This window comes from Scyliorhinus canicula, chromosome 7 (genome assembly GCF_902713615.1).
Source record: "Scyliorhinus canicula chromosome 7, sScyCan1.1, whole genome shotgun sequence".
In the NCBI taxonomy this organism is placed as follows: domain Eukaryota; kingdom Metazoa; phylum Chordata; class Chondrichthyes; order Carcharhiniformes; family Scyliorhinidae; genus Scyliorhinus; species Scyliorhinus canicula.
The window spans coordinates 196,875,384-196,900,887 of NC_052152.1; the positions used below are offsets into that span (position 1 = coordinate 196,875,384).

Genomic DNA, 25,504 nt, shown 5'->3' on the forward strand with positions numbered 1-25,504 from the left:
GGACTGAACTGATTAATACTCCACTCCTGTATGCTTCACCCGATGCCGGTGTCTATGTATTTACATTGTGTTGCTTGTGATGCCCTATTATGCATTTCCTTTTATTTTATTTTCACTTACTAAATGATCTGTTTGAGCTGCTCACAGAAAAATACTTTTCACTGTACCTCGGTACACGTGACAATAAACAAATCCATTCCAATCCAATCCATTATGATTTTCTAAGTATCCTGTTATGACAGCGATGGGCAACCTAGGCTAGTGACTGGGCCTCATGAGTGGCCCTCATTCATCTCAGTGGGCCGCAGGATTGAAATCAGGCTTGTCCACTAACCATGATCCCATGAGTAAGTTTAAATACATTTAATACACGCCAAATATTTCATAATGAATTCCAGAAAATGCTTAATCATTTATACCACAGTAGAATTATCAACTTCAAATGGGACTACATTTAGTGCCCTCACCCAAATCATTGGGCAGCGTGGTTAGCACTGTGGCTTCACAGCTCCAGGGTCCCAGGTTCGACTCCCTTGGGTCACTGTCTGTGCGGAGACTGCCCATGCTCCCCGTGTCTGCGCGGGTTTCCTCTGGGTGCTCCGGTTTCCTCCCACAGTCGAAAGATGTGCATATTAGGTGGATTGGCCTTGCTAAATTGTCCTTAGTGTCCAAAAAGGTTGGTTGGGGTTACTGGGTTATGGGGTTACAGGAATGGGGTAGTGACGTGGGCTTAAGTGGGGTGCTCTTTCAAAATTCTATGATTAATATATAGTGTCAACAGTTGGGGTCCTAGCACAGATCCCTGCGGTACCCCACTAGTAACTAGGGAAGTACGGTAGCACGGTGGTTAGCATAAATGCTTCACAGCTCCAGGGTCCCAGGTTCAGTTCCCGGCTGGGTCACTGTCTGTGTGGAGTCTGCACGTCCTCCCCGTGTGTGCGTGGGTTTCCTCCGGGTGCTCCGGTTTCCTCCCACAGTCCAAAGATGCGCGGGTTAGGTGGATTGGCCATGCTAAATTGCCCGTAGTGTCCTAAAAAAGTAAGGTTAAGGGGGAGGGGGGGTTGTTGGGTTACGGGTATAGGGTGGATATGTGGGTTTGAGTAGGGTGATCATTGCTCGGCACAACATCGAGGGCCGAAGGGCCTGTTCTGTGCTGTACTGTTCTATCTAACTGCCTGCCAATCGGAAAAAGACCCATTTATTCCAACTTTTTTCTTCCTTCTGCTAACCAGCTTTCTCAAGACACTACCCGCAATCCCTTGTGCTTTAAAGTTACATATTAATCTGCTGTGTGAGACCTTGTCGAAAGTCTTCTGAAAGTCTAAATAAACTACATCCACTGGGTCTCCCTGATCAACTCTGCTAGCTACACCATCAAAGAATTCTAGTAGATTTGTCAAGTAAAGAACATACAGTGCAGAAGGAGGCCATTCGGCCCATCGAGTCTGCATCGGCCCACTTAAGCTCTCACTTCCACCCTATCCCCGTAACCCAGTAACCCCTGCTACCCCTCCTAACATTTTGCACACCGAGGGCAATTTAGCGTGGCCAATGCGCCTAACCTGCACGTCTTTGGACTGTGGGAGGAAACCGGAGCACCCGGAGGAAACCCATGCAGACCAGGGGAGAACGTGCAGACTCCGCACAGACAGTGACCCAGTGGGGAATCGAACCTGGGACCCTGGCGCTGTGAAGCAACAGTGCTAACCACTGTGCTACCGTGCCGCCCAAAGTATGATTTCCCTTTTGTAAATCCATGCTGACTTTGTCTGATTAAGCCACTGCTTTCCAAATACTGTGCTATGAAATCGTTGATAATGGACTCTAGCAACCACCCCTACTATTGACGTTAGGCTCACTAGTCTTTGGTTCCCAGTTTTCTCTCTACCTCCCTTTTTGAATAGCGGGGTTATATTTGCTCCCCTCCAATCTGTAGAAACCATTCCAGAGTCCGAAGATTTTGAAAATGAACACCAATGATCTACTATTTCTAGGGCCACTTCCTTAAAGACTCTGAGATGTAGATTATCCGGCCTTGGCGATTTATCCACCTTCAATCCAAACCAAATTTCCCCCAAATCATTTCTCTACTAATAGTAACTTGATTGCAATGTTAATGTAAGCCTACTTGTGACAATAAAAAGATTATTATTATTATTTTTGTTCAGTTCCTCACTGAAACTTGTGTTAATGAGAACTTCCGGTACATTTTTCATGTCTTCCTTTGTGAAGACGGAAGCAAAGTACGAATTTAGCTCTTCAGCCATTTTATTTGTTCCCGGTTATGAATTCTCCCGTTTCTGACTGTAAGGGGCCCACGTTCACTGTTGTCAATCTTTTTCCATTTACATATCTATAGAAACTTTTATAGTCAGTTTTTTTATTTGATCCCCCCCCCCAGCTTACTTTTATATTGTATTTTCACCTTCTTATATCTTCACGTTAGGAGCAGCACGGTAGCCTAGTGGTTAGCACTGCTGCCTCACAGCGCTGAGGTCCCAGGTTCGATCCCCGCTCTGGGTCACTGTCCGTGTGGAGTTTGCACATTCTCCCCGTGTCTGCGTGGGTTTCGCCCCCACAACCCAACGATGTGGTGGATTGGCCATGCTAAATTGCCCCTTAATTGGAAAAAATTAATTGGGTACTCTAAATTAATTTTTTTAAATGTATGCACGTTATTTCTATTGTGTGCTTTGAATGCCTTAACCCTGTAATGTTACAAAGTCTAACTGCTGCTGAGTAAACACAGCCTGGTACCATAGGAGTTTAGATGCTGTTGGACACTGCAAAGTGGAATGTGCTCGAGTTTCAGGTGGCAGCTCTGGCGTGGCCAGCATTCTGAGACTGTTTTTGACATCTGGACAAAGTGAAGGCACAACAAGTGTTATATCGTAGACAAAGAACAAAGAAAAGTACAGCACAAGAACAGGCCCATCGGCCCTCAAAACCTGCGCCAAACATGCTGCCCATCTAAACTAAAACCGTCTACACTTCCTGGGTCCGTATCCCTCTATTCCCATCCTATTCATGTATTTGTCAAGATGCCTCTTAAACGTCACTATCGTCCCTGCTTCCACCACCTCCTCCGGCAGCGAGTTCCAGGCACCCACTACCCTCTGTGTAAAAAACTTGCCTCGCAAGTCACACTGCCTTCAATATAATCATCCATAAAACCAAGTCCGCAATCAGAAATGGAACCCCCTTCCCGCCCCAAAGATTAACCGTGACACCTTGCTCAGCAACAATCAGCCCAACGCCACAGAGAATCAATCTGGGACTTTCTGATCCGATTGCTACATGTTTCTGAAACAGCGGCAACCGGGAGCCTTGTCCAAAATTCCCATTATTTAATTGTTATTCTCCCACGATCGTGTATTTTCACAAAGGCCGAACCCAATCAATCCGGAGCTTAGTGATCGATGATTGGTTGGGGTGGGGCTATAACTACTCTTCTTCAAAAATTAATATTTTTTTTTTGCCGGAAAACGAACACAGCTGACGGTCAGCTACAACTTACCTCCCCCACGTGTCTTGGCCATCACAAGTCAACGGTCGCAGTTCATCATAAGGGAACGCGTTCTCCAGGTAGTTGTTGTAGGCATGATAAAACATGTCTTTGATCCGCTCTCTGCAAGGGGGAAAAAAAACACATCACTGCATACAGGAGGCTCGTATTCCAGTTTGTACCAATTCTTCAGCCAAACCTTACAGCACAGAACTCAAAGGATCGTAAAAATACAGAAGCTCTTCTTATTGCTGGAGAAAGTCACATGAGCAAGGTCAGAGTTGCTCATTTCATTGATCAAATATGACAAATGAAATTGTTCAATTTATTTTATCCATTCTTGGGGTGTGAGCGTTACTGGCAAGGTCAGCCGTCATTGCCCATTCCTGAATGCCGCCCCCCCCCCCCCACCCCCCCCCCCCCCCACCCTAGTTTTGTGATCATTGTTAATGAGACTAGCCTTTTATTCCAAATGCGTTAATTAACGGAATTTAACTTCCACTGGCTCCCATGTCAAATTTTCTCTGCGTCAATGAGATCAGTGGTTAGAACAGTTGCTTCGCAGCGCCAGGGTCCCAGGCTCGATTCTCGGCTTGGGTCACTGTCTGTGCGGAGTCTGCACGCTCTCTCCGCGTCTGTGCGGGTTTCCTCCGGGGGCTCCGGTTTCCTCCCACAAGTCCCGAAAGATGTGCTTGTTAGGTCATTTGGATATTCTGAATTCTCCCTCAGTGTATTCAGTGTTGCGACTAGGGGCTTTTCACAGTAACTTCATTGCAGTGTTAATGTTAGCCTACTTGTGACAATAATAAAGATTGTTAGATCACCTCTCCCATCTTCTGAACTCTGGAGAATATTGGTCTAGTCTACTCAATCTCAGAGGACAACCCAGTGTCTCTGGGACATTAGTCCAGTTCTCTGGTTTGCTCGCTCAGAAACATTATCACGATGCTAACATTCCCTGAATAACCCTTCTAAACAAATAAAAATTCCAAACAGCAAGTAATCATTGCTCGTAAGCAACTTGACCAAACGCTCACGGACAGAACATTTTTATTAGCAAGCTAATGTCTGACCTGAATGGAAATTTGTCATATGCTTCAAACCAAGCTACTGCAAAATCTTTATTAATTCATGCTGAGCCACATGGTGAACGAGGAATCCAGACATCGATCTTTTTACTTAATACTAGATTAGTTTACAGGATGCAACATGACAAATGTCTACCTCCTCCCTGACCAACATTCGGTGTTCCAGATGTTTTGTTTTATATCCTTGGCAATTAAATAATCAAGTAAGTAAATATTACGTACCCTATTATTTGTCCTATTATGCATTTCCTTAATAACCCTTCTAAACAAATAAAAATTCCAAACAGCAAGTAATCATTGCTCGTAAGCAACTTGACCAAATGCTCACAGATAGAACATTTTTATTAGCAAGCTAATGTCTGACCTGAACCCCTTCTCTCTTAATACTCTTTTGAATAAATCAATGTAACAAATAAATTAGTTAGCTAACAAACCACCCCTTAAAGGAGTACTGTAACAAAACTTTAAAAGGAAATTTATCAAAACAAATTGAACTTCCTGGGGACTGATGCTGCACTCCATCCTATATTGTATCTATCAGACACGGAAGGCCTCATGTGTACCAGTGGACACTGTCATAATATACATCCAGGTATATGATAGTGCAGACAGGCAGTGATTGACACACAGGATGACCAGTGAACACACAGAACACAGCAGCCAATCACCAGACAGGACACGGCCACTATAAAGCCAGAGGGCACTAGTTTTCCCGCTCTCTCGGGATCCAGCCTCTGAGACAGCCAGAGCTCGTGAGCAGCAACTAGAACAAACACCATGTGGTAGTCAGTTAGTCTGGTCAGGGTAGCCTCAGGTCTCCGGTCAAGTCAGCACAGTGTCAACCCACAGTTAAAGCATGTATGATAGTTAAGAGTTCAATAAAATCGAGTTGCATTTCTTCAAGTGTTGGAAGCCTGTCTCTCTCATCTCTGCAGTAAACGCAGTCCTCGCAGACCCAGCTTACCCAACACATCAGACACTGTAGAAGCTCTTTATACAATTTTTTAAAAACCGAAAGTTAAAACAAATTTAAAATTTTTTTAGAGTACCCAATTCTTTTTTTTTTCCCAATTAAGCGGTAATTTAGCGTGGCCAATCCACCTTCTCTGCACATCTTTGGGTTGTGGGTGAGACCCATGCAGACACGGGGAGAATGTGCAAACTCCACACGGAGAATGACCCAGAGCCGGGATCGAACCCGGGTCCTCGGCGCCGCGAGGCAGCAGTGCTAACCACTGCGCCACTGTGCTTCCCCCAGTTAAAACAAAATGAACCAAATAAAGCAAAATTCGGGAGTGACAGCTATCAAAGGGGCAGTGAAACAAAGCCCAAATTAGCAAAAGAAGCTTATTAAAATTAAACTGTTATTTTGGGGGCTGATAATGCACTCCAGCTCCCACAGTGTACACTGAGCATGGGCGACCTCAAATGTACTGGCGTACACCGCATACTCCCTCTTCAGGAACACCCAGGCACTAATGTTGCCATGGAGCATGGGCAGATGGTCGTGTCTAACGATTCGCCCCCTCGCCCAAGGATGGCGGCCTGGCTGTGCTCAAGGTCACTGTGGCCGAGGCCGAAGGGCAAACCCACGAGGAGGTCCTGCGATCTCCCTGCCACCTCTGCACCAAGTGGCCAAACAGCAGGAGCACGGGGCTGAAATGCAACCAAAATTCGAGTTGCAGCCCCCGTCAATTGATCAAAAAGGGGCTGCAACCTTGGGCAACCTGTCCACACGGAGACTCCTTGAGACCGCAGGAAATACAGGCGGCCACTTGGGAGCCACTGAAACACCTGGGGCGAAATCCTCCCAGCGGGAGACAAAGTGCCGACGCCAGAGTGAAAACCGGAGTGTTTCACTCTGGCGTCGGAGGCCGCTCCTCGCCCCCTATTTTCCCACCCCCACGCGGCGCCGCGTCAATTTCGCGCGCTGGGCCTTGGCGCCCCGTCAAAGCGGAGGCGTGTAAATGACGCAGCCGGCGGCGCTTAAATGACGTCACCTGCGCATGCGCGGTTGCCGTCCTCCCCGCGGGCCAAGACATGTCGGAGTGATCTTGCGGGGCGGCGGAGGAAAAAGAGTGCGTCTTTTAGAGACGCCGGCCCGCCGATCGGCGCGCAGCGATCGCGGGCCAGACATCTACTGAGCGCCCCCCCGGTGTTCGATCCTCCCTCCCCCCCCCCCAAAAGGCCGCACACGCAGCGTTCGCGCACTGTTCACGCCGGCAGCGATCAGGTGTGGTTGGCGCCGGCGTGAACCGGTCGGATTGGGCAGGCCGCTCGGCCCATCCGGGCCGGAGAATCGCCGCTTGACTGTTAGAAACGGCGAGCGGCGATTCTCCGAGCGGCCTGTCGTAAAACTCGGCACGACATTTTGGGGGGGGGGGGGGGGGGGGGGGGGGGGGGGGGAGAGAATCGCGTGCGGGTGCCAGGGCGGCGTGGCGGGAATCGCCCGGCACTCCCGCAATTCTCCCAACCGGCGTGGGGGTCGGAGAATCGCGCACCTGAATCGCCAGCTGCCCAGGACTGCTGAATGCAACACGCTCCACCCCAAATGCCTGATGGTAAAGGAGAGGAGGCCTCCTGCACAGAGAGGGCACTCCATTGGGGGAGGGGCCCTGCCACCTCGGTCTCTCTTTATACTCTTTTGAGAATCAGTAAAAAAATTAACAAATCAACTAACTGACAGCCCCTTAAAAGGGGCACAGAGACGAAAGACAAAACTTCAAAGGAGACTTATAATTAAATTAAAATGTTGCGTAATGATCCCAGCTAATTTTACTACTGGGCAGTCATGTCCCAGAGCGGAACCCTGACTTGATAGTTTGTAGGTGGGTTTCTCATCAACCCCCCCCAGATGCCTGTCACATTGTGAGCCAACTGGCCTCACTGGAACGCTGGCTTTCACATTTTTTAAATGCATTTTATTCAAACTTGTATCAAAGTAGGTTACAGCAAATAAACACCCCGGGAAACATTCTTCCCAACAATCAACTGTACAGCTTGTACAGATTTTCTCCTTTTTCACCCCCCCCCCCCCCCCCCCCCCCCCCCCCCCCGTGACAAACAGCTCCTCAAACACGGACACAAACATCCCCCACTTTTTCTCAAACTCCCCTGCTGTGCCCCTTAACTCATACTTTATCTTCTCTAACCGCAGGAAGTCGTACAGGTCACCCAACCGTGCTGCTACCCCCGGTGGCGATGCCGACTGCCACTCCAACAAAATTCGTCGCCGTGCAATCAGAGCGGCGAAGGCCAACTGGTCCTTCGCAGTGCCTCACTCCATACTCCCCAATTGATCTCCATTCCCAACTCCACTTCCCATTTCTCCTTGATCTTCACTTGTGTCCGTGTTTGAGAAGCTGTTAGTTGCAGGGGGGGTGGGTGATGGGGAGGGGGGGTGAAAAAGGAGAAAAATCTGTACAAACTGTATAGTTGATTGTTGGGAAGAATGTTTCCCGGGATGTTTATTTGCTGTAACCTACTTTGATACAAGTTTGAATAAAATGCGTTTAAAAAAAGAAATAGTGATATGGGCCCATACTCCACCGGATATTTCCCTTTTTTTGGGATTAGTGTGATTACTGCCTGCTTCATCGTCTCTGGCAAGTCCCCTTCTCCAGTGGTTCTTTAAACGCCCCCAACAGATGTGGTGCCAGGTCCGCCACACATTCCTTATAAAGTTCTGCCAGGTACCCATCCAGCCCAGGAACCTTCCCAACTTCATACCCCTGATACTATCCAGCACCTCCCTCAGCCCCAGGGGCTCCTCCAACGCCTGCCTCTTTGCTTCCTCCACCTGGGGAAATTCCAGCTCATCCAGAAACCACTCCATGCCCCCCTTCTCTCCTCCTGGGTCTGCCTCAAAGTCCCTGGTAATACTCTCTAAATGCATCATTTATCTTCCCTGGCTCTGACACCACATCCCCAGCCCGTATCTTCAATATTTCCCTGGACGCAGCCTGCCTCCGCAGCTGGTGCGCCAGCACGTGGCTCGCCTTCTCCACATACTCGTATTGCACCCCTCTTGCCCTACGCAGTTGCCCTACCGCCCTCCCCGTTGTCAGCCTGTCAAATTGCCCCTGCAACGTTTTCCTCCTCGCCAATCCCTCCACGGTGGGCACCCTCGAATATTCCCTGTCCACCTGCACTATCTCGCTCACTAGACGATCATGTTCCGCCCTCCTTTCCTTATTCGCACGAACCGTAAATGAGATAATTTCTCCCAGGGCCACTGCCTTCAGTGCTTCCCAAAAAATGCCCACCGACACCTCCCCATTCTGATTGAACTCCACATAATCCCTTATCGCCAACCGTACCTTATCACAAAAACCTCCATCCACCAACAACCCCAAGTCAAACCTCCACCCCGGCCTCTGCTCTCGTCCCGTACTGAAGGAACTCTGGCTTTCACATGAGGGTTTCCAAACTCCAGTCTCGAAGGACATGCCTTGGAATCTTCACTTCTCTGGTGCCTTCACCAAGGATCCACATCCAAGATTTCAGCCTCTCCTTTCAGTATTCCTCTGCAGTGAAACACCCTGTCCATTCAAGCTTCCACAGGTACCCAGCCACACCAATAGAACACCACTGCTTCACAGGCTGTGAATTATTTCAGATACCTGGCTTTGCGCTGGCCAACGTGTCCAGGTCTGCACCTTGCAGCTCAGTCTTTAATTGGAAGCCTCTCTCTGCCCTTTTTCTGTAACTTCCATTAACGGTACCTTGTTCACATTCTGGTTCTTTATCCCTTTGATTTCAGTCTTCCTGGGACCTTCCACTTTTTCATTCCATTCAAATAACCCAAACCAGGCTGCAATTCACACAGTCTCTGTAGAGGTGGAACGCGAGCACCAAGGAAATTCAGGAGGCCTAGGGATCCAGGAATCATCTTCGTCATCTATTGACCGGGACTGCTGCGTGCAATACACTCAATGTCAAATGCCTAATGGTAAAATAAATCCTCCTCCCTCCTGTTCCCCCTCCCCCTCCTTTCCACCAGGTGGCTGAAGATTAGCAGTGTGGGGCTGAAGTGCTCCTGTTTCGATGTTCTTTTGTTCAGCCACATCCAGAGAGAACTTCTGCAGTTTGGCAAATTCTAAGATGTAACGACCCCTAATGGAGCAAATTGTAAGATGTCATGACCCCAGATATGGTACTGCCCGAGTTTAGATTACCCAGGTGAAACGACACCGAGCTTTTCACTGATCACCTTGATTAAAAGGATACAGTTGAGCAGAGCCATCAAGAGCTGAGTGCGGGAGAATCCCGGTTCCCATATGCAGGTCCACTCTCCAGCTTCCCTTGGTGAGCCACATTGGCTACTCAATGGCAAACAGCAACGTGGAACACCATGGATGTGTGTAACTCCAGTATAGGGAAACTACCTTAAGTATGTACTCGGTCCAATCTTCCACCATGAAGCCTGCCATCTTAGACCCACCTCGACCGCAGAAAGACCGTGTTTATTTCCCCCCTAAAGGTGATTAACTCATCTGTGTTTGAAGGCAGATATGGTCATAAGATGACTGGTGGCAGCACCTCACGACTGGCACAAAGTTCAACACAACTCAACAGGGAAGTATGTGTTTATACACCAATGCATTGACATGCATTATGTTCTCATTGGTCCTGGTTAACTCATTATAGGAAAGATGTGCTAGCACTAGAGGAATATGGAGGAGATACTATCAGGAATGGTGAACCTGTAGTTAGGAGGAAAGACTGGGTAAGCTGGAATTGTTTATGGTGGAGCAGAGGATGATGAGGGATGATTAATTAAGATGATAGATGCAAAAACCCTCCACACATTTAAAAAAACACTGATTTGCACTTTTGGTGTGATCCCTTAACCTACAGGGTCCAGAACAAGGGTTGGAAAGTGGGGATTTGCTCTTTTGTCAGCTGGGGCTAAATCCTTCTCTACTGTAAAATATTTTCTCTGCAAATCTTTGCTGTGCTTCTAAGATGCCAAAGGATTGTTGCTACTGATGGGACCACAATGCAGCAACACCAGGAAACCATTGGCTACATCCTCTTCCTGCAAGTTGGGGGGGCTGCTTTTCAGCACCGAATTCCACTTTCCCCTTTCTGTATTCCCCAGCAGAAAGATCAATCCATCGAATCCCTAGTGCAGAAGGAGGATATTCGGCCCTTCGAGTCTTCACCGACTTTTTGCATTACAGGGGAGCTTCGCCCAAGCAGACCAAATGCTTTAACAGGCCAAAGGTCAGACATTGTTGTCAACACCAACAAGGCTTTGTGTTACCCCCCCCCGGCAGGAAACCTGGGGAAGATGCATTTATTTCTGGCGACAGTTTCTTTTCCCCAAATCTAAGCAAAATTTTGCAAAGGGAGGAAGCAATCAGGAGTGTGATTATTAGCGGAGAGCAACTGGAAGCTGAGCTCCATGTGTAAACCAAACCCCCCTCCCTTTCCGGCTGCATGCACGCAATGCCAAGCCAGCTGCACTGACCTGTACTGAGCCATCTCCTCCGCCTGGATTTCTTTGCCATTTGCATTGTGGCCCCCAGCTCCGATGGCTATGGAGAAGCAGGCGGTGTACAGGATGCCCAGCATGGATTTGGGTTGCCTCCGCTGCACGGCTCGTCCCGGGACAGTTTGATTGACAGGCCGCTCCCCGGGATAGTTTGATTGACAGGCCGTTCCCCGGGACCGTTTGATTGACTGGCCGCTCCCCAGGACCGTTTGATTGACAGGCCGTTCCCCGGGACAGTTTGATTGACAGGCTGCTCCAGGGCCACGGTTCCCACTCTCTGCAAACCCGGAAGTGAACACCTTTGTGCGCCTGCGCCTGCTCCACTATCTGAAGCGCTGACTCAGTCCCGAGGCTGCAGTTTTCTCAATGGCCGTGCTCTTGTTTAAATTGCATGGTGCATTTCACATGTTGCAACAGTCCAAATGCTGCAGTTTCCTCAATGGATGTGCACTTGTTTAAATTGCATGGTGCATTTCACATGTTGCAACAGTCCAAATGCTGCAGTTTCCTCAATGGCCGTGCTCTTGTTTAAATTGCATGGTGCATTTCACATGTTGCAACAGTCCAAATGCTGCAGTTTCCTCAATGGATGTGCACTTGTTTAAATTGCATGGTGCATTTCACATGTTGCAACAGTCCAAATGCTGCAGTTTCCTCAATGGCCGTGCTCTTGTTTAAATTGCATGGTGCATTTCACATGTTGCAACAGTCCAAATGCTGCAGTTTCCTCAATGGATGTGCACTTGTTTAAATTGCATGGTGCATTTCACATGTTGCAACAGTTCAAATGCTGCAGTTTCCTCAATGGCCGTGCTCTTGTTTAAATTGCATGGTGCATTTCACATGTTGCAACAGTCCATATGTTGCAGTATCCTCAAATGATGCTGGTGCAGCTTGGAGCTGCCATTTATTATTTGAAGGGATGTGTGCATGGCTGACAAGACCAGCATTTGTTCATCTCTAATTGCCCTTGCACTGAGGGGCTGGCTAGGGCAGTTTAGAGTCAGCCACTGTGCTGTGGGTCTGGAGTCACATGTGAGCCAGACCAGGGAACTTCTTCAAAATAGTCCCATGGGATCTTTTGCATCCACCTGGGAGGACAGACAGGGACCTCAGTTTCACAGAATGATACAGCACAGCAGGAGACCATTCGGCCCATCATGCCTGTATCGGTTTTTGTGAAGGAACTATTTTCAACTACTCCCACTATATCACTTCTCTTTCCCCATTGCCGTGCAAGTTTTTCCTTTCCTAGTAATGATCTAATTCCCTATTTGGAAGTTAGTAATAAATCTGCTCACGCCAGAGGCAGACTTACAATGAAATAGGCCGTGTCTCAGCCACGGGTGAGACGCCGACAATGGAAAAAGCCATTGACCTCGAGCAGGATTCTCCAGTCGCTGGGTTCCTACTGGAGGAAAGTGCTGAGACACGTTGTTGCCACAGTCAATCTGCTGTCTTCCTTGGGACTAACCCGAAGAGGACATGAAGAATCATCATTCTCAACTTGAAGAGGACAGCTTTTAGCCTGCCTTGCATATCTCAGTGAATTTGATGAGCTTCTCAAAGAGCATTTGAAAAGTTATCATTACTGTGGCGCAGGAAAGACCGCATTTAACACATCAAGCCGACGATGATTTCATCGTTATAATGACAGCACGGCTCAGAAACCAATTCACTAATCAAGTAAAAGATGTCAAATGCAATTCCATAATATTTAATTCAATACCAGATGTGAGTCATGCGGACCGATTAACCTTAATTTTAAGATATGTGATCAGCGACGATGAAGCTGCAGAGGGATTTCTTGGTTTTGTCCAGCTACAATCCCCACTTCTAAGTTTCTGGAGACAACTGTTTTGGAAACCATTGCAAATTTAGGTTTGGGCATCAAAAACTGGCATGGGCAGAGCTTTGATAATGCTGCAAATATGGCAGGAAAATATCCAGGTCTACAAGCAAGACTGAACAACGCAAGCTCCTGTGCATTATTCATCCCATCTTCCTGTCAATCCTTGAATTTAATCTTGAATCTTGTACATTGTTTTGCCTTTGTTCAAAGCGTGTATCCCTTTTCTCGATTTCCAGCCATAGAATACGTCTCAATCACGCTTGGAGCAGGCGAATGGAAAACATTTGACGGTCAAAATAATTTGCGACACCACGTGCTGTGTTCATGCAGATGCTGTTTTGGTTTTGAAAATGAACTTTATTGATGTAAAGGAATGCTTATCAGATAGAACCTCATCAAATTCAGAAAACCCACAAGTGAAAGCTGCAGCAAAATCCCCAGCAGAGAAGTTTGAAAAGTACAATATTGCTGTTTTTTGCTGTTTTGTGGAGTCGTTCACTTCAAAGAATTGGTGCCGTCAGAAAGTCGCTCCAAAATGTTGATACAACTTTATTGAACGCTGCACAATTGTTAGCCTCAGTCAAAAGCTTTGTCATGGAAATTTATAGAAATTACTATAGCCCGGTTGAAACAGAGGCACCAACTTTAGCAAAAAATACATGTCCCCTTGATGAGAAGTGTACAAGGTGCAGGAAGCTATTCTTCGATGAAACTTTATTTTTCGATGGAACTTTAAAAGTGAAAGAGAGGATCATCGTTTTTTATATCATTTAGAGGACCCAATTATTTTTTCCTCCCAATTAAGGGGCAATTTAGCGTGGCAAATCCACCTAACCCGCACATCTTTGGGTTGTGGGGGTGATATTCCGATTAGCCGCTTCCTGTGCTGTACCCCAAAGCCAAGCCTGGTGCTTCTTCAGGAGCAGATGCAGAGTATGGCCGTGGTAATTGGACACATTTCCTGTAATAATTGACCAACCCCAGAAACGATTGGCGTTCTGTCTCATCCGTCGGGCGGGATCCAATTGGATGGCGTGTGCCTTCTCTGCCACTGGGTGCAAGCCATCGCAGACCGCCTCATAACCCAAGGTGACCAGTTATCTTGTATGAAACACGCAGCTCGCCCGCTGTAGACAAACGCCAAATTTCGAGAAACGTTGCAGCACCACTTCCGGGTTCTTCAAGTGCGCCTGGGTCGGTCGCCCCATGACCAGCACATAGTCCAAATATACCGTGACGCATGGCAACCCCCAGAGGATATTCTCCACGATACGCTGAAACATTGCGCACACTAACAATACTCCAAAAGGCAGCTGGGTGTATTCGTGGAGGTCCCGCTGCGTATTAATCGTAACATATTGACAAGAGGACCTGTCAAGGTCAAGCTGCAGAAACGGGTTACTCATGCCCAGTTTTGTTAACGAGCACCCACCAGCCAGTTTAGGATTCGGGTCCTCGATGTGAGGCATGGAATAACGGTCAAGTCGCGAAGCAGTAGCGACCATCAACTTGTAATCCCCGCGGGCAGCACGGTGGCACAGTGGTTAGCATTGCTGCCTACGGCGCTAAGGACCCGGGTTCGAAGCCCGGCCCTGGGTCACTGTCCGTGTGGAGTTTGCACATTCTCCCCGTGTCTGTGTGGGTTTCGCCCCCACAACCCAAAGATGTCCAGGGTAGGTGAATTGGCCACGCTAAATTGCCCCTTAATTGGAAAAAATAATTGGGTACTCTAAATTTATTTATTTTTAAACTTGTAATCCCCGCAGCGGCTTTAGGACCGGGACTTCTGATGCGTGCAGTCAGCCAAACGCACGTGCCGAATAACATTTAAACTCCCCAACCATTCGAGCTCGGTTTCCACCCTTTCCACTATGGCCTAGGGAAATGGACGCAGCCAGAAGTAGCGCGGTTGAGCCACCGGGTCAACTTGTATTTTGGCCACGGCCCCTATTATGGTCCCCGGGCCGGGCTGGAAAACCTCCGGGAACTTGCTAAGCCCCTCGCACAGCCCACCGGACCCCACCAGCAGAATACACTGCCAATCCAAGCCCAATTGGCGCAACCAATCGAGCCCAGCAGGCTGAGGCCGTCCCCATGACAACGATAAGGGGGAAGTGAACTGACTGATGGCCATAAACAATAGGTGTCAATGTCGTCCCCACGATACGCAGTTGCTCCCCAGTGTATGTGGCCAGACAAGCCACCATGTCTGCCAGGGTCAAGGTTTGCATGCCCCGTCGTTAGCGGTCAATCGGAGCCACTGCGGACACTGCGGCCCCAGTGTCCAACTCCATGCTCAGAATGGTATCGGTAACTGCTGTAACTGTACCTTGCCTTTAATACATTGGCCCTTTAAGACCGGGCTTGGAACCCTTTGAGGACTCCGCCTCTGGCTCCGCCCCCAGGAAACGGTATATAAGGTGATGCCTACTGGGCAGCAGGCTGTGAGCACACTTCTCGGCAGCTGTCCGGTTCTCTGGTAATTAAAGCCTTTGAATTACCAATCTTCTCTCCTGTGTCGTAATTGAGGGTATCAGCATTGAGGTCCAAATGGGGGTTACATGGGGCACCGCCAGACAAAGCAACTGCATCACGGCCTCCTGCTCCTGCTCATCCAGTGTAAATTCAAGTCCGGAGGCAGACATCTAAACCTGCCAGGGCGCCTGGACCATTGGGGCCCCCTCTGCCTGCGGTTGTGCCTGGGCCGACGCCTGCATGGCGAGCACAGAGGGGAACCATCCTCGGCAGACTCCGGAGATGGTACCCACCACAGAGGTCGGGCCTGAAACCAAAGGCTGGAGTCCCGCCATCTGTCGGACCGCATCCCAGGCATTGACCTCCATGCCCTGTATCTCCTGAACCCTGTGCTCCATGCACATTCTCCCCGTGTCTGCGTGGGTTTTCTCCGGGTGCTCCGGTTTCCTCCCACAAGTCCCCAAAGACGTGCTTGTTAGGTGAATTGGACATTCTGAATTCTCCCTCCATGTACCCGAACAGACGCCAGAGTGTGGCAACTAGGGGCTTTTCACAGTAATTTCATTGCCGTGTTAATGTAAACCTACTTGTGATAATAAAGATTTTTTTAAAAGTTCTTGTTCTGCGCCTCTGCATTATTGATGCGGCAGACCAGGCGATCGCACAACATCTCTGACAGCGAGGCCCCAAATTCACAGAACCTGGTGATTTTGCGAAGCCGGGACGCAAACCCACTGACTGACTCACTCGGGGCTCTTTCTGCCGTATTGAAATGATAATGCTGGACTATAATGGATGCCGTTGGTTTGAAGTGCTAACCGTCGAACTCTATGAGCTAGTTGAATGTGCGGGTGTCTGCCGCCGCCAGTTACATAGGGCTCCGAATTATCCCATATGTATGGGCATCACAAGTGGTTAGCAGGATCACCATTTGGCGCTTATCTACTGCGATATTATTGCCACGAAATAAATAGCGCATCGGCTCCTCATACTGGGCCCAGTCCTTGACTCTAGCATCACCGGCGTCCAGCTGCCAGAGGCATGGCGGAAAAACAAAGCTCCTGCCAGGAAACATCAATGCAGGGAGGTGGTGCAGGGTTACAGCATTGGCAGTAGACCAGGCTTACTCCTTGTCGCCAGTTTTGTGAAGACACGGGGAGCCCACACTGAGTTCAACAAAAGAAACAAAGGTTTATTTGCAAGGTTGAAGGCGATACCAAACTGGATGAGCGCTTGGATCGGCGGGCTTTATATACAATAGTAATTAAACTCCACCCCTCCCCCCCCAGCCCCCGCGCTCCCTTAGCAGGGAAACTCATATTGAGGAAGGCCTCTGAGAATACACTGTTCCCCACCAGTAAATCCTGTGCAGATACAGGTTATTATGACAGTATCCTTCCACCATTCTGTGGTCGGATTAAATAATGGCATTTTTGTTTCAGAGTAAGCTGAAGAATCACTGATAAACACAGCATCAGCAACTCCTGTCCGCTCTTTGCAGAAGATGTGACTCCCCAACTAGGTTACGGAAAGCCCTGGAATGAGATTTATGTACTGAGGATTCCAAACAATACCCTGACAACATTTCAAATGAAAACTCATTACTTAAAATGAAGAGAATTCACAATAAAACCTGAGGGAGGGATAAGAAAAAAAAACAACAGCCAAAAATGAGTTAAGCCATCATCGGAGAGCACAATCATTAAACGATTACATCAGAGGAAAGATAATCCTACTCTTGCAGATTTCAATGATTCATAAGCTCTTTAGCCTCCTGCAGCACCGAGTTCACGGAATAGCCGTTAACTTCTCAACAACCGATTTCTGGATCAGGTTAGACATATCTGTGCGATTTCACTGTGTCCTGCATTGCCATTATCACAATGTGGACTTTACCAGCAGGTTTAGAAGCTTTTACAAAGTGGAATTGGGACATCTAGGTGAGGTTGAATAGAGGAGTTTATGAATATTTTGCTCAGACAGATTTCATATTATTACTCTCGCGATATTGTGCTGATCTGTAAAGTAGCATTTTAATTCTTTGTTGTGCTTTCGCATCTATACCTGAGGGTGTGTTATTCCATAAAAGATCAGTTAGAAAAGTCTTTAATATTGCCCAAGAGCAAGACAGCAACATCAAACATATTGAAATGAGAACCTTTTTTCATTGAAATTACTCTGCTCATCTGACAGAGTGGAGGGGAGATCAAACTACGCTCCACCAGCCTGCTGCTAGCTTTGGGTGAGTTTGGATTGGCCTTTAATTGGGCAGCAGGTTAGCATGGTGGTTAGCATAAATGCTTCACAGCTCCAGGGTCCCAGGTTCGATTCCCGGCTGGGTCACTGTCTGTGTGGAGTCTGCACGTCCTCCCCCTGTGTGCGTGGGTTTCCTCCGGGTGCTCCGGTTTCCTCCCACAGTCCAAAGATGTGCGGGTTAGGTGGATTGGCCATGCTAAATTGCCCGTTGTGTGCTAATAAAAGTAAGGTTAAGGGGGGGGGGGGGGGTGTTGGGTTACCGGTATAGGGTGGATACGTGGGTTTGAGTAGGGTGATCATGGCTCGGCACAACATTGAGGGCCGAAGGGCCTGTTCTGTGCTGTACTGTTCTATGTTTAATAAGGAGCACAGTGATCATGAAGATACCCTTGGGGATCTTCTGTCAGGAGAACTTTCAGATTCAAGGAGTTAGGCTGAGATTTGAAGATGTTCGCCGCTGCCTCCTCAGGACCACAAGCTGGGAAGATGTGACGAGAGGCAGGCGACGCTGGAGGGATGCATTGAAGAAAGGAAGAGGTTAAAGAGAAAATGGCTTCTCACAAGCTGACTTAAACTTGATTTCTGCAGCTGTCTCTTTAGCTCAGAGCCCTTTCCCTGCTCTTTGCTTTCACTTCACTGAGCATAACCTTTTTCCCATATTCCTGTGTTTTGTTCCATTGACTTCACAGTCTCCGTGGAATTTTCTTTTGTCCCATTCCCCGGTTTCTAAAGAACTTTCTGTTTGTTAGCTTGGGACCTGCCCTCTGGAGTCTCGCTTCCTATCTTCCCAGTTCTTTTTTTTTTTCATTTTTTAAAAATAAATTTACAGTACCCAATTCAAAAAAAATTGGGTATTCTAAATTTATTTTTAACAATACAATGCAGGCATCTGAACCAAACTGAAGTTATTTTTTAATATAAATTTGGAGTAGCCAAATATTTTTCTTTTCCAATTAAGGGGCAATTTAGCATGGCCAATCCACCGACCCTGCATATCTTTGGGTTATGGGGGGAGACCCAGGCAGGCACGGGGAGAATGTGCAAACTTCACACAGACAGTGACCCAGAGCCGGGATTCGAACCCGGGTCCTCAGCGCCGCAGTCACAGTGCTAACCACTGTGCCACAGGCCGCCCTCAAACTGAAGTTATTAACCCTTTAATAATAATCTTGATTAGTGTCACAAGTAGGCTTACATTAACGTTGCAATGAAGTTACTGTGAAAATTCCCTAGTCGCTACACTCCGCGCCTGTTCGGATACAATGAGGGAGAATTCAGAATGTCCAATTCACCTAGAAAAAGAAAGAAAATAAAATAGAAAATAACCTTTTATTGTCACAAGTGTGAAATTACTGTTAAAAGCCCCTAGTCGCCACATGAAATGAAAAATGAAAATCACTTATTGTCACAAGTAGGCTTCAAATGAAGGTACTGTTAGCATTGCTGCCTACGGCGCTGAGGACCCGGGTTCGAATCCTGGCCCTGGGTCACTGTCCGTGTGGAGTTTGCACGTCCTCCCCGTGTCTGCGTGGGTTTCGTCCCCACAACCCAAAGATGTGCAGGTTAGGTGAATTGGCCACGCTAAAATTGCCCCTTAATTGGAAAAAATAATTGGGTACTCTAAATTTAAAAAAAAAAAAAAAAAAATGAAGGTACTGTGAAAAGCCCCTAGTCACCAAATTCCGGCGCCTGTCCGGGGAGGCTGGTACGGGAATCGAACCGTGCTGCTGACCTGCTTGGTCTGCTTTAAAAGCCAGCGATTTAGCTGAGTGAGCTAAACCAGCCCCTGGTTTATTATGGGATGGGAGAGCTGGCAGAACTCTGTACTTCCTAATCACTGCCTTTCATTAGATTCTGATCACCCTGAGCTGACAGAGTTGTCATTGAGGACTGACCTTATGTTCATGTTTACACTCAACAGCTACTAAGAGACTCGTGCGAAGGATAAAGGAACGATAATCCCATAATCCCACAACCCCCAACCGTCATCTTCTAAAGGATGAGTAATTCCCAAAGAACACACAAAAGAATATCATTGCTAGTTTTGTAACAAACATTAATTACATTTTTATTACAGAGCTCTATGTCTCGTTTTTTTAAACTCTCTTACGACCACATTACTCTATCAAGGAGAGATAATGTTTACAAAAGATATTGAAGCATTATTTGTTGCCCTCTTGGCCAAACCTTAACAGGGGGATCTGAGCTCTCCTGCTGGGGGAGCTCAGAGGGTAGCCGTGTAGTGACACCAGTGGATCAATGGGTAGCACTTCTGCTTCCCAGTCAGAAGATCATGGGTTCAAAGCCGACTTCAGAGATTTCAGCAGAAAATGTAGACTGATACCGAGAGCCTGTTTAGACTGTCTTTCCGATATGATAGTGAACCCAAGTCCCTCTTAAGCGGATGTGAAAGATCCCCGGTACTATCTCGAAGAGGAATTTATCTAGTCTCCAAACCAATATCCCTTAATGTAACTAGTACAGATTACCTGGTGAAGAACAAGTTGTTGTGGGAGCTGTTGTGATTTGCTGCTTCAGATAACACAGGCTGCTACTTGATGCAGTCTAAACTAAAGGATGCTCCATACTCTGAAATTAGTTCAACGTGTTTATTGAACTATTAACACAGTTCTCAAACGAGTTTGACTCTCTGCTAATCTAACTGTAGGAACTCAGTCTAACTGTACCAGCTTGCTCTAAGCCACGTGCTGGGGTGTAATGCTGCTGATCAACCCTGTCTAATTCTCTAGATATCTGTCTGTGGAAAGAGGCAGGGTGTGAGTGCCTCATCCCTTTTATAGTGTTTATGTCATGCCCCCTTGTGGTGATGCCACCTCTGAGTGTCCTGACTGCCCATTGGTTGTGTCCTATTCTGAGTGTTCATTGGATGCATGTTTGCATATCATGACATCTCCCCTTTTTTTTAAATGTATGTACATTTGAATGTGTCTGTCTAATGTGACTGACTGAGGAATACAGAACAGAACAAACAAAACAAATGCTCATCAGTCCAGTCTCTCAGGCTTGTGTCTGCTCTTCGCCGACCGCTGGATAGGTGGTGGAAGGGATGAAGGTGTCTTGACAGGCGAGTGGGAGGCACGACTGGTGGCCTCGTGGTTCGAGATGTCTGGAGGTGGCAATTTGACATGTGGAAATGGAGGGGAAAGTAGTTGTGGGCAAGCAACTTTTCGCAGTGCCCTTTGATTCCTTTGCACAATGGAGCCATCAGCCATACTTTTGACATAGGATCTGGGTGCGGCCTGTCGAACAACGACAGCCAGAGCAGACCACCCAACATCTGGTATCTTGATCCTGACCATGTCTGCTGGGGATAGCACGTCCAGGTCGGTGGCATGTGCGTCATAGCCCTGCGTTTCGCTGTCGCCAAACTGCTGCATCTTCTGTAGCACAAGGAGGTGATCAGTGTTGGGCAGATGTATGGCTGGAAGAGTCGTCCGCAGGTCCCTGTTCATCAGGAGTTGAGCTGGCAACATGTCAGTGGACAAGGGAGTCGCCCGGTATGCAAGTAGTGCAAGGTATATGTTGGAAGCGGAGTTTGAGGCCTTGCGGATGAGCTGCTTAACAATGTGCACCCCTTTTTCGACTTTGCCATTGGACTGTGGATAGTGCGGACTGGAGGTGACATGCCTGAAATTATAGCTCTTGGCAAACGTGGACCATTCCCGACTGTGGAAGCACGGGGCCATTGTCGCTCATGACGGTGTTTGGGATGCCATGCCGTGAGAATGTCTCTTTAGACGCTTTGATGATGGTCCGTGAGGTGAGGTCTGGCAGCTTCAGCACCTCAAGATAGTTTGAAAAGTAATCAATGATTAAGATATAATCGCAACCATTCGCGGAAATAGGTCAATGCCAACCTTGGACCACGGAGAGGCCTCTAGGTCTTGTGGTTGGAGCGTCTCCTTGCTCTGTGCTGGTTGGAACCTCTGACAGGTTTCGCAGTTCAGGACCATGTCCATGATGTCCTGGTTGATGCCGGGCCAGTAGGCAGCTTGCCGGGCCCTGCGTCTGCACTTTTCTACGCCCAGGTGTCCCTCATGAATCTGCCGCAGCACCATGCTCTGGAGACGTAGCGGGATGTCCATCCTGTCCAGCATCAGCAGGATGTCGTCGATCAGCGTCAGGTCGTCCTTGACGTTGTAGAATTGAGGGCATTGCCCTTTCTGCCAGCCATTGCTGAGGTTGTGGATGACTTGCTGCAACAGGGGGTCTTTGGCCATCTCTTCTTGGATGAGAACGATCTTCTCATCTGTTGCTGGGAGAGTGCTTGCACACAGTTGTATCTGTGATTCAATGTGCTGGATGATCTCCAGTGGTTCACAGGGTGAGGTGACGGAGCGGGACAATGCATCGGCAATGATGAGCTCCTTGCCAGGTCTGTACACCAAATTGAAATCATACCTCCGGAGTTTGAGCAGAATTCTCTGCAAACGAGGCGCCATGCCGTTCAGGTCCTTTTGGATGATATGGACCAGAGGCCTATGATCCGTCTTAACAGTAAATGTTGGCAAGCCACAGACATAATCATGAAATTTGAGGATGCCATTGAGAAGACCTAAACACACCTTCTCAATCTGCGCATATCTGGTCTCAGTGGGTGTCATTGCCCGTGGCGCGTATGCTACTGGTACCCAGGATGGTGTGCCGTCTCTTTGAAGCAACACCACCCCAATGCCATCCTGACTCACATCTGTGGATACCTTGGTCTCTCGGTCTGGGTCAAAGAATGCAAGGACGGGTACAGTGGTGAGCTTGGCTTTCAGCTCCAGCCACTCTGTTCAGTGCCCCGCCTTCCACTCGAAGGAGGTTAATTTTTTCACCAGGTTACGTAGGGCTGTGGTGTGTGTGGCTAAATTCATGATGAACTTGCCTAGGAAACTGACCATTCCCAGGGAGCACAGTACTGTCTTCTTGTCCTCGGGGACTTTCATTGCCTCGATGGCTTTAATTTTGTCTGTGTCATGCCCCCTTGTGGTGATACCACCTCTGAATGTCCTGACTGCCCATTGGTTGTGTCCTATTCTGAGTGTTCATTGGTTGAATGTTTGCATATCATGACAGGTTGACTTTCCTGCACAATACTTCAAAAGTATTTAATTGGCTGTGAAGTGTTTGGGTCAGTGCAAACTCGATGGGCCGAATGGCCTCCTTCTGCACTGTTGGGATTCTACGGGATGCTCTGGTTTTTGAAGAGCGCTATATAGATACAGTTTTCCCCCTATTTTTTGAGTTGACATTGGGAATTAATTGGAGGGGAGAAGTCAGAGGTTTGTGAGCTCAAAGGGAAGTAATTTCTCATAACTGTTGACTATTACTCCAGATGGGTTGAGGTTAAACACCTACATGGTAACACTGGAAGCTGTCACTATGTTACTAAAATACATTTTAGCCAGACCTAATCATTTCAGACAGTAGTCCAGTTTGCCAACAAAAGTTTTAAACCTCAGAGTTTTTCTGCACAGTTAGCTCACCAAGATATGTGCTTGCTAATAGAGGAGATCAAACGAGGAGTAAGGATGTGGGAGGCTTTGTTGCAGAAAAATTTAAATCTCAACTTAGCCCAGTTGAGCCGCTGTCTCACAACACTGCAGAATGGTCCGAATGGGCCAAGTGTTGGAAAATGGAATTAGAATGATTATAATAATAATATAATAATAATCTTTATTGTCACAGGTAGGCTTACATTAGCACTGCAATGAAGTTACTGTGAAAATCCCCTAGTCGCCACACTCCGGCGCCTGTTCGGGTACACAGAGGGAGAATTCAGAATGTCCAATTCGCCTAACAGCACGTCTTTCGGGACTTGTGGGAGGAAACCGGAGGAAACCCACGCAGACACGGGGAGAACGTGCAGACTCCGCACAGACAGTGACCCAAGCCGGGAATCGAACCCCGGGACCCCACAATGCAAATAAAGGAAAATATATTGAAGGGCTTGTTTCCTCAATTTAGGTGCTGAGTTTGTAGCACTGATACAGGGTGTGGGTTCAAATCTTATTCCAGGGACCTGAGGACAAAATCTGGGAAATCAATTCAGTGCAAATACTGAGGGAATGCAGCATTAGTGGGGGTGTCACATTTTGGGTCAGACATTGAGTAAGACTAGGGCCATCAAGTTCTGAAGTGGAACTTGAACTTAGAGCTTCTAGCCCAGTGTAGTGGGGACGCATCCGCTGCACCACAAAATCTCCTCTCCGTTTTGTACATTACAACAGTGACGACATTGGCTGTAGAGCCTTTTGGGACACCCTGCAGTTGTGAAACATTAGAGGCCACAGAGGAGCCCAAACGAGAGGCATAGAGAAAACAGGATTGTGACAAAGTAAACTAGATACACAGTACCCAGCCGGGACTACACATGCTCAGCTCTCAGCTGGGCCGGCTTTGATTTCATTTACTCTGCTGATGAAGCTCCGCAGGGAAGCTCATATTCAATGAGGCTCACGGGGAGGAGGCGAATTGGTCCTTCTCCGTAGGTCTTGTGCGGTAACATAAATGCCCCTTTTTCTCCAATCTTCTAAACACTTCACTGAAGAAGACGGCACAGTCTTTAAATCCCTTGTGTGTTTATGTACAGAATTCATCCGCCCTTTATTAACCTACCTACATCCGAGTTTCTCTTCCCAAATTGCCCATCGATTGCTCCTTGTTTTCTCACAAGGGTCATGGCTTCTCAGGGAATTGCTTTGCTGAGTGTTCCATCCGACTTGTTTTCTCCATTCAAACAAAGTGCAGAGCACTATTATAATCATCTAGTTTTAAATACTGTGATTAAATGCTGCACCAGGCTGCAATAGCTGGCGAATATCCCACTCCCAGTGTAGTTAAAACATTGTTCCCAACAAAGATTCAGTCTCAGGCTCAGGCGTGGATGGAGAAACTCAATTGAACTACTTGTATTAAATCCAACTAGGCATTTTCGTTATTAAGACAAGCTGTCCAGATCGAGTATTCAAGGTTTTTTTTAATGGATTCCTGTCTCCTTCTCTCAAATTGGTGGTTAGCATAAATGCTTCATAGCTCCAGGGTCCCAGGTTTGATTCCCGGCTGGGTCACTGTCTGTGTGGAGTCTGCACGTCCTCCCCGTGTGTGTGTGGGTTTCCTCCGGGTGCTCCGGTTTCCTCCCACAGTCCAAAGATGTGCTGGTTAGGTGGATTGGCCATGCTAAATTGCCCGTAGTGTCCTTAAAAGTCAGGTTAAGGGGGGGGGTTGTTGGGTTACGGGTATAGGGTGGATACGTGGGTTTGAGTAGGGAGATCATTGCTCGGCACAACATCGAGGGCCGAAGGGCCTGTTCTGTGCTGTACTGTTCTATGTTCTATGTTCTATATGAGGCGCCCAGAATCATAACCGGGTGAAGCGCCATTTTTGAAAAGTAGAGAAAAAGAGGGCTAAAGGCAGGATGCCGCCGGGGGAAGCGCTGAGGTATATGCCGCACGCTAATTGGTTACAACCGGGACTATTAATTAATATACTATGTGGCCCTTTAAAATTGTGAATTTCTGAATGTGGCCCTTGCACGGAAAAGTTTGCCCACCCCTGTTCTATGAGGATTGCGCATAGGAGCAAATTTTATGACCTATCCCTTTAGCCATTAAAGATATTAGTATCATCACAGAAAAGTAGTGATAGCATTCGGACAGACTGTGGGATACTAGTAATGTTGTTTTTAAAAATAAATTTAGAGTGCCCAATTCGTTTTTTCCAATTAAGGGGCAATTTAACGTGGCCAATCCACCTACCTTGCACATCTTTGGATTGTGGGGGGGGGGCGAAACCCACGCAAACACAGATCCAGGTCATTTAAT

The 25,504-nt window shown here is 47.7% G+C and overlaps 1 protein-coding gene across 3 annotated transcripts in view; it reads right to left on the bottom strand.

Moving 5' to 3' along the window:
- The window catches only part of edem2 (ER degradation enhancer, mannosidase alpha-like 2), a 44,732-nt gene extending 33,340 nt beyond the window's left edge, over nt 1-11,392 (bottom strand). Inside the window, exons 1-2 of one of the 3 annotated variants that reach the window (XM_038803629.1) lie at nt 11,069-11,392; nt 3,518-3,628 (exon numbers count right to left, since the gene is read on the bottom strand). In XM_038803629.1, coding sequence (XP_038659557.1) covers nt 3,518-3,628; nt 11,069-11,172 — 215 coding nt within the window. In that variant the 5' untranslated portion in view covers nt 11,173-11,392. Of the gene's footprint in view, nt 1-3,517; nt 3,632-11,068 lie in introns of those variants that run through there. The other 2 variants (XM_038803628.1, XM_038803630.1) reach the window with 2 other exon arrangements.
- Nucleotides 11,393-25,504: the final 14,112 nt, after the last annotated feature.